This window comes from Ursus americanus, chromosome 3 (genome assembly GCF_024610735.1).
Source record: "Ursus americanus isolate L20-20 chromosome 3, mUrsAme1.1.p, whole genome shotgun sequence".
NCBI classification, from domain to species: Eukaryota; Metazoa; Chordata; class Mammalia; order Carnivora; family Ursidae; genus Ursus; species Ursus americanus.
The window spans coordinates 17,936,499-17,952,509 of record NC_142129.1 but is presented as its reverse complement, the minus strand read 5'-3'; the positions used below and the strand labels follow the sequence as shown (position 1 = coordinate 17,952,509).

At 38.4% G+C, this 16,011-nt stretch overlaps 1 protein-coding gene across 5 annotated transcripts in view; it reads left to right on the top strand.

Moving 5' to 3' along the window:
- AGBL3 (AGBL carboxypeptidase 3) overlaps positions 1 to 16,011 on the top strand; it is a 71,121-nt gene that overhangs the window by 12,260 nt on the left and 42,850 nt on the right. For 4 of the 5 annotated variants that reach the window (XM_087860808.1, XM_045792600.2, XM_045792604.2 and 1 more), the window contains 3 exons: positions 2,709 to 2,816; positions 13,208 to 13,346; positions 14,726 to 15,505. In XM_087860808.1, coding sequence (XP_087716934.1) covers positions 2,709 to 2,816; positions 13,208 to 13,346; positions 14,726 to 15,505 — 1,027 coding nt within the window. Of the gene's footprint in view, positions 1 to 119; positions 206 to 2,708; positions 2,817 to 13,207; positions 13,347 to 14,725; positions 15,506 to 16,011 lie in introns of those variants that run through there. The other variant, XM_087860809.1, reaches the window with a different exon arrangement.

Below are 16,011 nucleotides of genomic sequence, written 5' to 3'. Positions count from 1 at the left end.
TTATATAATTATAAAATTTAAAATACAATTTTACTTTAAAGCTTTAAAATAAACTTTGTTATGTGATAAACTTAGTTCACACCATTACTTTATTCTTTTTAAAAATTTTCCATTTTCTAGGCTACTTTTGCCAAGACATTTCTCTAAAGAAGATAAACGTGGCCAATAAGCACATGAAAAGATATTCAGCATCTCTAGTCATCTGGTAAATGGAAATTAATACATCAAAATACCACATTACACCCACCGGATAACTAGAATCAAAATCTGATGACATGTGTTGATGAGAAATTTAACATATGCCCCCCAAAAAACTTACATGTAAATGTTAATATAGCAGCATTATTCCTAATAGCCAAAAGGAAAACAATCCAAATGTCCATCAGTGGATGAGTACTGTTTCATGGAAGTCAGAGGAGACTGTATTTGACATTTTAACTTAAACTAAGCACTAAGCACTGATGACGGAGTGGAGCATAACCTGCTGGTGGCTGTATACATTGATTGACAGCTCTGCATTGTCAACTGAAATTGAAGCTATGTATGACCTAAAATTTAGAATTCCTACCCCAGGATCTGTACCCAAAAGGAATGTGGGCACATGTGTTCCAAGGAACATGTATAAAGCTTTTCATAGAACCATTGTTCATAACGGCCTCAACCTGAATGTCTATTATAAGTAGATGTGGATAAATAAGTTGTAGTATTTTTATGTAGTAACATATTCTATAGCAATAAAAATGAACAAATTACAGCAACATGCCACAAGATGGATCGATTTTACAAATATGTGAAAAAAACAAGAATATGTATTATGAAATTTGACTTCTGTGAGTACAAAAATAGGCAAAACAAAGCTATAGTTTCACATCAGTACTTACATAGATATATTTATGCACACACATATATATATGAATACTCAGATTGTAAAATTATAAAGGCAAATGAAACAATTACGTTACAGTAAGGTTAATGGTTATATTTCAAAAGGAAGAAATGAGTGATTAGAAGGGGGTATGAGTGGGGCATCTGAGGGGCTGGCAATGTAATAGATCTTGATCTAAGTGATACATGCTTTGTGATAAACAGAACTGTATTTTTTTAAAGATTTTATTTATTTGAGAAAGAGAGATAGTGGGAAAGAGCAGAGCAAGGGGAGGGGCAGAGAGAGAAGCAGGCTCCCAGCTGAGTAGGGAGCTGAGAGGGGGCTCCATCCTGGGACCTGGTGTGTGTGTGGGGGGGGGGGGATGACCTGAGCCAAAGGCAGACACTTAACTGACTGAGCCACCCAGGTGCCCCCAGAACTGTATTTCTTTGGGTTTGTACTTCTTATAATTCCTCATAAACGTTTTGTTGAAACATTTGGTTTATTTCTGGCTGAGTTATGGGTAGAAGTATGTTTCAGTAGATTTTTTAAATGAGCACAAATAATTGGCAAAAAAAAAGTGTTTCAGAACAGAATCTGGAAATAGACTAGCACATTTAAGACCAAATTATTTTTTTTATAAGGTCACCAAAGCAATCCAGTGGGTATAAATGTCTTTCTAATAATTGGTGCTGTAACAACCTGGTGTCCGTGTAGAAAAAAATAAACCTCAACCTCTACTCCTCTCAGCACACAAAAAATTAATTCAAGATAGATCACAGGACTAAACATAGAAGTTAACATCATAATGGTCCTTGAAAAAGACATAGGACAATATCTTCATAATCATAGGATAAGAACAATTCTAGAGAAGACCCAGAAAGAAAAAAGAAATGATGAAAATAAGTTTGACTTCATCAAAATTTAAAACTTCTCATCAAAAGACACAGTTAACAAAATGAAAAGGCAAGCTGCTAAGAAAATATTCCCAGCACGTATCTGACAAAGAATTTGGATACAAACTATATGAAGAATTCCTACAAACCAATAATAAAAAGAAAACTAATTAAAAATGGGCAAAAGAGTTGAACAGACATTGCTCAAAGGAAGACCTATAATGGCTAATAAATGTGGAAAAGTGTTAAGCATGGGCAATGAAAATCACAGATACCACTTTATACTAGGATGGCAAAATTTAAAAAAAAAATTTTAAGGCTGACAACTCCAAATATTAGAATGTAGAAAACTGGAACCCTAATACATTGTCGGTATGAGTAAAACTGTGTAACCACTTGAAGAAAAGTTCAGCAATTTGTTTTCTTTTTAATAGAATATACATCTGTGTATTTGTCAAAGTTCATTGAACATACGATTCAGATCTGTGTGTTGCATTATATGTAATATGTAAATTTTTACTACATTTTAAAAATAGTCACAATTCTTCATTCATGTATCCTCACCCTTTGTAATGTCATTTTGTGTCCCCTATCAAGAGGTGTCCTCTTTTCCCCACCCTTTGAAATGGAATGTCCTGTGACTTGCTTTAGCAAAACCAAGTGTGCCATAAGCAACAGCATGTCAGTGGTGACCTAGGTCTCAGAAGCCTTTGTGTACTTCTGCTTTCTCTTAAACCCTATCCAGCCACCATGGGACAATCCATAGCCAGCTAGCTGGGTAGTTGAAAGAGAGAAAGCCTGGATAGGTAAGTCCTGCGTAAAACACCAAATTTTAGCCTGGGTATACCAATGAATAATTTGAAAACACACAATAAAAATTTCCTGGTTTTTTTTTTTTTTGTAGTAGTATTCAAATAAAGTTTTCTCTTTCTCTCTTTTCCCCACAGATTGGACTCCTTCTCATCCTGAGCCAGTGTACATCCCAACAGGCCTAGAGATGGAACCCCTTTATCCAAACTCCAGGGAAGATACTGTAGTTTATCTAGCTGAAGATGGTGAGCACATGATGAGCCATGTTGCTCTAAAATATAATTTGGGACCTAGATTCATCCCTCAACCTTATTTGTTTTGCTGTTTATAATGGAAACTGCAGATCACCAGGAAGTCCCTGTCTCCGTCAGGATGTCTGGTTACAGATTGATTCAAATGTGAATTTAGTGCTAATTATATTCTCGACAGTGTGCTGCAGTTTATGCAAAATTACTTTAAAGTAAAACATATTCCCCACTACAATAGAGAGTTATATTTAGAAGGAATTATGCTTCACATCAGTTTTCAAAGATAAATCCAATGGAGTGTTCTACAGTTATTGTTGCCTCTCTATTCATAGGACATGTTCATGAAATTTTTCAGCTTTCATTTCATGCCAGTTTGATACTTTCTTGAGATTGCATCACCAAAGGAGGAAAGTAGCCCACGCTGCAAGTACCATCTAAGATTATATCTCAGGAAAGTGTTCTTAACAGTCAGGATCAATATTTGTACTTTGAGAACTCTAGTAACACAAAAGCTTGTATCTGCTTTACGATAGTATGCTAATAATCGAACATAGATGTCTCAGCCTGTATCCTGACCTGTGTTGTTCTCCCAAAGCACCCCTGTAAGGAAGCAAGGGACTCCTGCACACTTTCACCCTCAGAGTTCTATATCTTAGCGATCACTGCCAGGGAATGTATGTATTTTATTTAAAGGGCTGGTAAAACAGAAAAATTTACAAGAATTGTTCCCTATACAGTAAGCAATTAGAGAAATCATATACTCACATATTTTTTAACAACTAGGGTAAAGACAGGTGTCTCTGATTTTTTAAAATTTAATTTCAAATATTTACATGGCTAACCTGCCTTAGAACTTCCACACATAACTTAAATAAGATCTGATAAAATATTAAAATAGTTAAGGTGAGTCAGTCAGGGTCTTGTCAAGAACTGGATGGCATACTTGGAGAAATCTAAGAAAGTTTAATGAGAGTATCACTTACCAAAGTACAGAATTAAGGGAGACTAACAAGGGGTGGTAAAGCAGCATAGGACTGTCAACAGAGAAAAATCATTGTGTCTCCGAGGCCTGATAGAGTAAAGACAAAATGGTTTCCAGATCTGTAACTATAGGAGAGGGAAGTCCCTAAATAACTGAGTGTGTAGAATTCTGGGTTCATGTTTGTTTTTTTCTTCTAAAGATTTTTTTTAAGATTTATTTATTCTAGAGAGAGAGAGAATGTGTGCACAAGTTGGGGAAGGGGCGGGGCGGGGGGGGGAAGCAGACTGCCTGCTGATAGGGGAGCCCAATGCAGGGCTCAATCTCAGGACCCTGAGATCATGACCCAAGCCGAAACCAAGAGTTAGATGCTTACCCAACTGAGACACACACGTGTCCCTAGAGGTTTTTTTTTCTTGAAAGATGTTCCATTATCTTGTGACATCTGTTGTCTTTAATAAAAAGACAACCATAATTTTATCATTGTTCCCTGTATGTATGATGTGTCTTTTTCTCTCTGGATATTTTCAGCAATTTGACTACCATCTGCTAGATTTGGGTACCTTTATATTTATCCTGCTTGATGTTTGCTGAAATTCTTGGGTACATAGGTTAATAGAGTTGGGTTTTGTTTTGTTTTTCCAAATTTGAGGACTTTTCAGCAATTATTTCTTTATATACTTTTTCTGTATTAATCGTTCTCTTCTGTCCTTTGGAATTCCAATTACGCATGTGTTGGATTTCTAGCTATGTTCCACATGTCAATAGATCTTTATTTTTTTTTTCCTTCTCTGTACTTGAGTTTTGGTTAATTGCATTTATTTGTTTTCTAAGTTCACTGAGTCTTTCTTTTGCAATATTTAATTTTTCTTAAACCCATCTAATCTTTAATTTCAGTTGTGTTTTTTATTTCTAGAATTTTCACTCTTTTTTTAAACAACAACTAAAATTTAGTGCTTACTGTGTGTCAGGCACAGGTCTAAATACTGAAGCACTTTACCATATTATCTTTTAATCCTTTAAAAATGTCATCCCATTGGCCTCTGACCTCTATTGTTTCCGATGAGAAGTCAGTAGTATTTCCTATCATGGATTGCCTATTTGTGTTTTTTTTTAATATTTAGAAGTAAGATTTTATGCTTTTTTAAAAAAATTTTATTATGTTATTCACCATACAGTACATCATTAGTTTTTGATTAATTGTTTGCATATAACACACAGTGCTCCATGCAATACGTGCCCTCCTTAATACCCATCACTGGCCTAACCCAATCCCCCACCCCCTTCCCCTCTGAAACCCTCAGTTTGTTTTCCAGAGTCCATAGTTTCCTGTGGTTCATTCCCCTTCTGTTTACCCCCCTTTCATTCTTCCCTGCCTTCTCCTACTGATCTCTCCGCTATTCCCTATGTTCCACAAATGAGTGAAACCATATGATAATTGTCTTTCTCTGCTTGACTTATTTCACTTAGCATAATCTCCTCCAGACCTGTCCATATTGCTGCAAATGTTGGGTAGTCATTCTTTCTGATGGCTGAGTAATATTCCATTGTATATATGGACCACATCTTTATCCATTTGTCTGTTGAAGGGCATCTCAGATCCTTCCATGATTTAGCTATTGTGGACAATGCTGGTATGAACACTGGGGGTCATATGGCCCTACTCTTCACTACGTCTGTATCTTTGGGGTACATTCCCAGTAGTGCAATGGCTGGATCATAGGGTAGCTCAATTTTAACTTTTTAAGGAACCTCCACACTGTTTTCCACAGAACTTGCATTCCCACCAACAGTGTAAGAGGGTTCCCCTTCTTCACATCCTCTCCAACATTTGTTGTTTCTTGCCTTGTCCATTTTTGCCATTCTAACTGGCGTAAGGTGGTATCTCAATGTGGTTTTGATTTGAATTTCCCTGATGGCTAATGATGTTGAACATTTTTTCATGTGTCTGTTAGCCATTTGTATGTCTTCATTGGAAAAGTGTCTGTTCATATCTTCTGCCCATTTTTTGATTTGATTATTTGTTTCTCGCGTATTGAGTTTGAGAAGTTCTTTGTAGAGCTTGGTTACCAGCCTTTTATCTGTACTTTCACTTGCAAATATCTTCTCCCATTCTGTGGGTTGCCTCATTGTTTTGATGACTGTTTCCTTTACTGTGCAGAAACTTTTTATCTTGATGAAGTCCCAAAAGTTCATTTTATCTTTTGCTTCCCTTGCCTTTGGAGACTTGTCATGAAAGAAGTTGCTGTGGCCAATATCGAAGAGGTTACAGCCTATGTTCTCTTCTATGAATTTGATGGATTCCTGTCTCACATCGAGGTCTTTCACCCATTTGGAGTTTATCTTTGTGTATGGTGTGAGAGAGTGGTCAAGTTTCATTCTTTTGCATATAGCCATCCAGTTTTCCCAGCACCATTTATTGAAGAGACTGTCTTTTTTCCACTGGATGTTTTTTCCTGCTTTGTCAAAGATTAGTTGACCATGAAGTCGAGGGTCCATTTCTGGGTCCTCTGTTCTGTTCCATTGGTCTATGTATCTGTTTTTGTGCCAGTACCATGCTGTCTTGGTGATCACAGCTTCGTAGTATAGCTTGAAATCAGGCAACATGATGCCGCCAGCTTTGTTTTCCTTTTTCAACATTTCCTTGGCTATTTGCGGTCTTTTCTGGTTCCACACAAATTTAAGGGCTGTTTGTTCCAGTTCTTTGAAAAATGTCATTGGTATTTTGATCAGGATGGTGTTGAAAGTGTAGATTGCTCTGGGTAGCATAGACATTTTAACTATGTTCTTATCTTCTGATCCGTGAGCATGGAATGTTTTTCCATCTTTTTGTGTCGTCTTCAATTTCTTTCATCAGTGTTCTGTAGTTTCTAGAGTATAGCTTCTTTATGTCTCTTGTTAATTCCAAGATATCTTATGGTTTTTGGTGCTATTGTAAGTGGAATTGATTCCCTAATTTCTCTTTCTTCAGTCTCATTGTTCGTGTATAGAAATGCAACTGATTTCTGAGCATTGATTTTTTATCCTGCCACATTACTGAATTGTTGTCTGAGTTCTGGTAATTTGGAGGTGGAGTCTTTTGGGTTTTTCCATATAGAGTATCATGTCATCTGCGAAGAGAGACAGTTTGATTTCTTCTTTGCCAATTTGAATACCTTTTATTCTTTTTTGTTGTCCGATTGTTGTTGCAAGGACTTCTAGTACTATGTTGAATAAGTGGGCATCCTTGTCGTGTTCCAGATCTTAAGGGAAAGGCTCTCAGCTTTTCCCCATTGGGAATGATATTTGCTGTAGGCTTTTCATAGATGGTTTTTATGAAATTGAGGAATGTATCCTCTATCCCTACACTCTGAAGGGTTCTAATCAGGAAAGGATGCTGTATTTTCTCAAAGGCTTTTTCTACATCAGTTGAGAAGATCATATGGTTCTTGACTCTCCACTTGTTGATATGATCACACTGATTGATTTGCAAATGTTGAACCACCCTTGAATCCTAGGTATGAATCCCACTTGGTCATGATGGATAATCCTTTTAAAGTACTGTTGGATCCTATTAGCTAGGATCTTGTTGAGAATTTTGGCATCCATATTCATCAGGGATATCGGTCTGTAATTCTCCTTTTTGATGGTAATACTGGCCTCATAGAATGAGTTTGGTAGTTTGCCTTCTATTTTTTTAAACAGCTTCAGGAGAATAGGTATTATTTCGTCTTTGAATGTATGGTAGAATTCCCTGGGGAATCCGTCAGGCCCTAGACTCTTATTTTTTGGGAGGTTTCTTTTTTTTTTTTTCTTTTTCTTTTTTTTTTTTAAAGATTTTATTTATTTATTTAACAGAGATAGAGACAGCCAGCGAGAGAGGGAACACAAGTAGGGGGAGTGGGAGAGGAAGAAGCAGGCTCATAGCGGAGGAGCCTGATGCGGGGCTCGATCCCACAACGCCGGGACCACGCCCTGAGCTGAAGGCAGACGCTTAACCACCGTGCCACCCAGGTGCCCCTTTTGGGAGGTTTCTTTTTTTTTTTTAAATATTTTATTTATTTATTTGACAGAGATAGAGACAGCTAGCGAGAGAGGGAACACAAGCAGGGGGAGTGGGAGAGGAAGAAGCAGGCTCATAGCAGAGGAGCCTGATGTGGGGCTCGATCCCAGAACGCCGGGATCACGCCCTGAGCCGAAGGCAGGCGCTTAACCGCTGTGCCACCCAGGCGCACCCCCCTTTTTTGAGGTTTCTGATCACTAATTCAATCTTCATGATTAATCGGTCTCTTTAGATAAGCAGTTTCTTCCTGTTTCAGTCTTGGTAGTTTATAGGTTTCCAGGAAGGCATCCATTTCTTCCGGGTTGTTTAATTTATTGGCATAAAGCTGTTGATAAAAGTTTCTAATGATCTTTCCTATTTCCTTGGTGTTGGTCGTGATCTCTCCCTTTTCATTCATAATTTTATTAATTTGGGTCCTTTTTCTATTCTTTTGAATAAGTCTGGCCAGTGGCTTATCGATCTTATTTATTCTTTCAAGGAATGAGCTTCTATTTCTGTTCATCTGCTCTACTGCGCTCCTGGCTTCTAATTCATTGATCTCTGCTCTAATCTTGATCACCTGCCTTCTCAGGCGTGGGTTAGGCCTGTTCTTCTGTTCCAGCTCCAGCTTCTTGAGGCAAGAATATAAAAACTGCATTTTAGGTTTTTCTGCTCTTTTGAGTGAGGCTTGGATGGCTATGTATTTTCCCCTTAGGACCGCCTTTGCAGTGTCCCATAAGTTTTGGACCGATGTGTTTTCATTCTCATTGGTTTCCATAAATTGCTTAAGTTCTTCTTTAATTCCCTGGTTTACCCAATCATTCTTAAGCAGGATGGTTCTTAGTTTCCAAGTGTTTGAGTTTCTTCCAAATTTTTCCTTGTAATTGAGTTCCAGTTTCAAAGCATTGTGGCCTGAGAATATGCAGGGAATGATCTCAGTCTTTTGGTATCTGTTGAGACCTGTTTTGTGACCCAGAATATGGTCTATTCTGGAGAAACTTCCATGTGCATTCGAAAAGAATGAGTATTCTGTTGTTCTAAGGTGTAGTGCTTTGTATATATCTATGAGGTCCATCTGGTCTAGTATGTCATTCAAAGCTCTTGTTTCTTTGTTGATTTTCTGCTTAGATGATCTGTCTATTGCTGAGAGCTGAGTGTTGAGGTCCTCTGCTATTAATGTATTATTATCTATGTCTCTTTATTCTGGTTAAGAGTTAGCGTGTTTATCTGGCTGCTCCCCTGTTGGGGGCATAGATATTTATAATTGTCATATCCACTTGTTGGATACATCCTTAAGAATAATATAGTGTCCTTCTATATCTCTAACTACACTCTTTAGTTTAAAATCTAATCTGTCTGAGAATTGCTACCCCAGCTTTCTTTTGTGGTCCATTGGCATGAAAAATGGTCTCGATATATCTTTTGGTTCAAAATGAGTCTCTTGTAGACAGCAAATGGATGGGTCGTCTTTTTTATCCAATCTGCAACTCTGTGGCATTTATGGGAGCATTTAGGCCATTCACATTGAGAGTGATTATTGAGAGAGATGATTTTAATGATGTCATGTTGCCTGTGAAGTCTTTGTTTCTACAGATTGTAAATTTCTGTTCTGTATCACTCTTGGGGCCTTTTTACTTTTATAGAACCCCCTCCTTAATATCTCATGTAGGGGTGGTTTGGTGGTTATGAATTCCTTCAGTTTCTGCCGATCCTGGAAGGTTCTTATCTCTCCATCAATTCTGAATGACAGCCTTGCTGGATAAAGGATCCTTGGCTGCATATTCTTCTCAGATAGAGCTTTGAAAATATCTTGCCAACCCTTCCTGGTCTGCCGTGTCCCTGTAGACAGGTCTGACATTATTCTCATATTCTTCCCTCTGTATGTAAGGATTTTCTTCCCCCTGGCCACTTTCAATACTATATCCTTGGATCTAATTGTGAATTGCACTATGATGCGACATGGTGTAGGTCTGTTCTCATTGATCTTGGGAGGGGTCCTGTCTGCCTCTTGGACACAAATTCTTGTTTCCTCACCAGATTAGGGAAGTTCTCAGCTACAATTTGTTCAAATATCTCTTCTAGACCTCTCTCTTTCTCCACCCCCTCAGGGATGCCGATGATTCTGACATTGGAACGTTTCATTGAGTAATCTCCCGTAATCTACGTTCTTGAGATTGGAGTTTTTTGAGCCAAGTTTATGTTTTAACTTTTTCTTCTACCATCCCATCTTCCAATTCACTAATTTATTCTTCTGCCTCATTTACCCTGGCTGTCAGAGTGTCTAGTTTTGACTGCATTTGATTCATAGCATTTTTAATTTCTGCCAGTTTCGCTCTCATTTCCACCCTTAGAGATTCTATATTCTCGTTAATATTTTCGTTACTATTTTTTTCAAGTCTGTACATCATCTTGACCATTGTTACTCTGAACTCCATTTCTGACAATTTGGTTATATCCATATCTGTCAGTTCTTTGGCAGAGGCCACAGACTCTGTATCTTTTCTTTGTTTGACAGGATTTCTCCTCATCATTCTGATGAGAGGTTGCGGGGATGCCCAGAGCCCAAATTATTGACCAGGACCCAGGCAGTGTGCACTTGTTTTATAGGGACCTTAGGGATGTGGGCTTCTTGATTTTTCAGCCTGCCTTCTGGGGGAGGGGCCTGCCGTGCTGAAACTCAGGCAACCCTGTTTGGGTAGAGTCACCCCATCCCCTGTGCGGGGGGATGGGGATGGGCACAAAGTGAACTGGTATTTCTGGGCTTTTGTTCTCTGGTGGATTTCCCTGGCAGTTTTCTGTGACTCTTCTGAGAGTCAGAGCAGCAGTGGCCAAATCCTAGCCTCTGTCTCAGAACAGAGAGATTGCAGTCTGCTCTCCACTGAGCTCTCTTGGCCACTTTAGCTCTGTTTCCGTCGGTGCTGCTAAAAACCGTGCAGCCTCCGGGGATGTGTGCCCCACAGCTGCTCTCGCAGCCCTCACTTCCAGGGCTGGCACGACTCTGTCCTTTGTGCTTCTAACACCGCCAGGCACCCCCGCGCACTCCCAAGCTCCCTGTTTCAGTGTGGTTGGCACACGCTCCGGAGCGCTGGTTTTCAGTCTGGTCGTGCGTGTTCCCAGGCTCACGGTCTCAGTCTGCTCTCTCACGGGTACCGGTCCGCGAGTCCGGCCTTTTCCCCAGTGCAAGTGGCTACTGCTTCCTGGCACCCGAGCATGGCGGCTCCCTTCCCCTTCCCTTTATCTTCTGATATCTGTGCACGGATTCACGGCTTCCCGCTTCATACCTCAATACTCAGCACTGGAGGTGTTCATTTGTAGAGATCCAGATGTATCTTCCTGCGTCTCAGGCTGATTTTGTGGGTGTTCAGGATGGTCTGGTAGATATCCAGCTCGATTCAGGGGACCAGATGAAAAAGGGGTCCCCTCCTCCTCTGCCTTTTTTCTGACCGCCAAGGTTTCATTTTTTGATGGCTGAGTAATATTCCATTGTGTGTGTGTATATATATATCACACCTTCTTTATCCATTCATCTGTTGATGGACATCTGGGCTCTTTCCATAGTTTGGCTATTGTGGACATTTTTGTTATAAACATTGGGGTGTAGGTGCCCCTTCAAATCACTGCCTTTATATCTTTGGGGTAAGTACCCAGTAGTGTAATTGCTGGGTCGTAGGATAGCTCTATTTTCAACTTTTTGAGGAACTTCCATATTGTTTTTCAGAGTGGCTGCACCAGCTTGCATTCCCACCAACAGTGTAAGAGGATTCCATTTTCTCCACATCCTTGTCGGCATGTGTTGTATTTCTAGAATTTTCATTTGGTTCTTTTTTGTAGTTTTGGGGTTTTTTGAGATTATCTTATCTGCTTATTCATTATCTGTATCTTTTCCTTTAAGTCTTTTACATATGTATGTATGTGTATACACCCACAATTTTTATATTTAACTTATATAAATATATTTACAATTTATATATACACACACGCAATTCAGTTCAATTCTTTCTGTCTAAATATGTGTATATATATATATTTATATTTATATATATTCATATATTTATATATATTCAAAGTCCTCTGTTAATCCCAACATCTGGGTTATCTTGGGGTTTGTTGAAAATATGTGTCTGTGTGTGTGTGTGGCCATGGATCACATTTTTCCTGATTTTCTTCATGCTTCATAATTTTTCCTAATCATATACAGGACATTGTGAAAGATAAGTAGTAGGAGTCTGTATTACATTCTTTTCATAAATTATGCCAAATTTTGTTCTGGTAGGCAACTAAATTGCTGGCAGATCATTTTGCTTCTTTCAGCTTTGGCTTTATTTTTTAAATTTACTTTTATATTTTTATTTATTTGAGAGAGAGCGCATAAGTGGGAGGAAGGGTAGAGGGAGAGGGAGAAGCAGGCTCCACCCTGAGCAGGGAGCCCAATACAGGGCTCGATCCCAGGACCCTGAGATGACCTGAGCCAGAGGCAGAGCTTAACCAACTGAGCCACCCAGGCACCCTGGTTTTTTATTTATTTTATAAGGGCAGGTCTATTTTCATTTTGTCTTAGTCATTTAGTCCTAGGTCATTGTCATTACCCTTGGATGTGGTACTTATACCTAATATGCAGCCTTTCTGGAGTCATGACTGAATGCCTGAGGTATTCAATGAAGTCTTAACAGTCTGGATAGTTTAGAACTACAGTATATTCTAGAATGGCACAGCTGATATCTCAGCCCCACAGTAACACTCTGTCATCTTGCTGAGTCTTATCCTGTACTTCTATAACCAGGCCCTCAGCCAAGGACTGGGGAACCACCGTGTAGACTGTTGAGACTCTCATCTATGTAGCTTTCTTCTCTCTGGTGCCTCATACACTTCAGCAGCCCCAAGCAACAATCTTGCTTCCTCAGCTCAGTAGGACTGCTCTACGACTAGCCTTCAGTGCCACCTTCTTAAGATGTAGTCAGACAGTATTGCCAGGAAGAAAGCCAGCGTTAGACGTGGCCTTACTTTGTGTATTTTTTTTTTCAACATTCTTTATCGTTCTAGTCTATATGTTATCCAGATGTATGAAAACATCTCATTTTCTTTGGTCCAGCTTTATAGTTATTTATAGTGAAATGGCAAGTTCAGGACCAATTACTCCAAAATAATCAGAAGCAGAATAAATATTTTTAATGTGAGAAATACATGAATTTATTTTGGGCATTGCTTTTCTAGTCCAAATACTCTTAGAGACTTTCTTATTTCAACAGATCTGTATGTTAGTGTCAAATTACTTTAAAATTTAAAATCGTTAGTGACATTTCAATTATACTGTGGCTCCAAGCTCTATGGAGAGTAATCTGTATACTTGAGACATGGCTTGATATACTTATGGTCTTCTTCTGTTCTCAGCTTACAAGGAGCCCTGTTTTGTGTATTCCCGAGTAGGGGGCAACCGAACACCCCTGAAGCAACCTGTGGATAACTATGACAATACTTTGACATTTGAAGCAAGGTTTGAGAGTGGAAATCTACAGAAGGTAGTCAAAGTGTAGGTTTTAATTATCTTTATTTGAGGAGTTAGACCTTCAACTGTTTATTATTTTCTGCATTAGGTACATTAAAGTCTTAATATTCATAAATGCAATTCCTTGAGGTATGATGTCAATTAGAGATGATTATGAAGGGGATATGAAAGGTTCAAATTCTGGACTCAAATACTCTGAACTTGAGTCAAACAGGCTTCTGTACTATACATTTTAATAAGCCAATATGAATTGTCATAGAGACACAAACACACTGCTTCTCAGACTTTTTAGTAGGATAGTATTTGGGACGAATGTTCCGTAAAATATGTTTGGGAACATGCATGCTATCCAAGGGCATTCTTTAAAAAACGTTTACGATAAAAAAATTTAAGTACAGAGAATAATTTAGTTCTCCATTAACCATCATATACCCATCACCTAGATGCAACAGCTCTGGTTTCGCATTATTCATTTCACCTATTCGTAGGTCACTGTTAATAACACACACATACACACAATGGAAGTACATAGTGCTGATGGAATAGAAGGTTACTTGGTAAAGTCACATCTAACCCAGTAGGATCGTGTGTGTATATGTGTATAAAACAAACATGCCAGTAAAAATATTTTAACCTTTAAGTATCTTTGGTGACTAAGTATGGGAAATACAAATAGTTACCAAATACAGTCCTCGAAGAGTTTCAAATTTTTTTTTTTAAAGATTTTATTTATTTATTCGACAGAGATAGAGACAGCCAGCGAGAGAGGGAACACAAGCAGGGGGAGTGGGAGAGGAAGAAGCAGGCTCCCAGCAGAGGAGCCTGATGTGGGGCTTGATCCCATAACACCGGGATCACACCCTGAGCCAAAGGCAGATGCTTAACTGCTGTGCCACGCAGGCGCCCCAAGTTTCAAATTTTTTAATGCATGTGGTTGCATTAATTTATATGTTTTAAACCTCTCTCAGTGATAGTATTTCAGATACCTAGAGTTTGAATCTAATAGAAACCAGACTATATATCTGAAATAAAAAAAAAAAGGGACATTGGATTTTAATTCCAAGAGCTCTTTAATCATTTCTTTTATAGGAAACATAATTGGGTTGAAATATAGAATTTTTTTATCAAATGCCCATTTTAATGTGCTCTCTTGAATTACAAAAAAATAAAAAGCCTTTAGAGAACTAGCAGAGAAGCAGTTTCACATCCAATAAAAGAGAAAATTTCAAAACTTTTATCTTTTACAATTGCTCACTATCGGATGCTGCCTAAATAAACAACTTCAGGAAAACAGGCTCTCTGTGAATAGGTAAAAGTAAAATAATTGTCCTTATTTAATTTAAACCTGAATGTCATTTTTACATTTTTACGTGTTTTTTTCTTCCTTCCTTTTTGTGTATTAGGGCAGAATATGAATACCAGTTGACTGTGCGCCCTGACCTCTTCACAAACAAACACACCCAGTGGTACTATTTCCAAGTCACTAATACCCAAGCAGGAATAGTCTACAGATTCACTATAATCAATTTCACTAAGCCTGCTAGCCTTTACAATCGGGGTATGCGCCCGCTGTTTTATTCTGAAAAGGAAGCCAAGACTCATAATATTGGCTGGCAGAGAATAGGAGACCAAATCAAGTATTACAGGAACAACCAGGGACAAGAGGGGCGCCATTATTTCTCTCTTACATGGACATTTCAATTTCCACACAACAAAGATACCTGCTACTTTGCTCACTGCTATCCATATACTTACACCAACCTGCAAGAATACCTTTCTACTATCAATCATGACTCAGTACGGTCAAAGTTTTGTAAAATACGCGTCTTGTGCCACACAATTGCTAGGAACATGGTGTATGTTTTAACAATCACTACTCCCTTGAAGAACACTGACTCAAGAAAGCGAAAGGCTGTGATTTTGACTGCAAGGGTACATCCAGGAGAAACCAACAGCTCTTGGATCATGAAAGGCTTCCTAGATTATATTTTAGGAGACTCGAGTGATGCGCAGTTGCTTCGGGACACTTTCATCTTCAAGGTGGTACCCATGCTGAATCCAGATGGTGTGATTGTGGGAAATTACCGTTGTTCCTTAGCTGGACGAGATTTAAACCGTAACTATACATCTCTCCTGAAGGAATCATTTCCTTCTGTTTGGTATACCCGGAACATGATCCATAGGTAAAATAAGCCTCAAATTACCTCTCTGCTTATTTAGTAAACTTGCTAGTGAGATTTTTGCTCCCATCGTCCCATTCATTTTACTCTAGCTTTTAAGATAGCTTAACTGATAGTTCAACTATAGCTACTAAATTTTTTCCCCGATCTTTCCACTCTTTTTTTCTGGCATTATGCCACTGGATTCACTAGCCTTTTCTTAAATGAATAAATTTCTAGAACATTTTAATCGCTTTGTGAAACTAATAGTTAAATTTGCATATCCCAGATCTGGTTTTTTGTTAAAGCTAACGGTAACACTGATTTTTAGTTCGGGATGCTTGAATCTGTTACATGTGAAAATTAATTCTATCTCACAGGGCTTCCTGGCACTATGTCGATCATACATTGCTCTATGATGAGCCTTTTTATTAAAATTAAGTTTTTATTTTAATTTCAGTATGGTTAACATACAATGTTATATTAGATTCAGGTGTACAATATAGTGATTTGACAATTCTGTACATTAC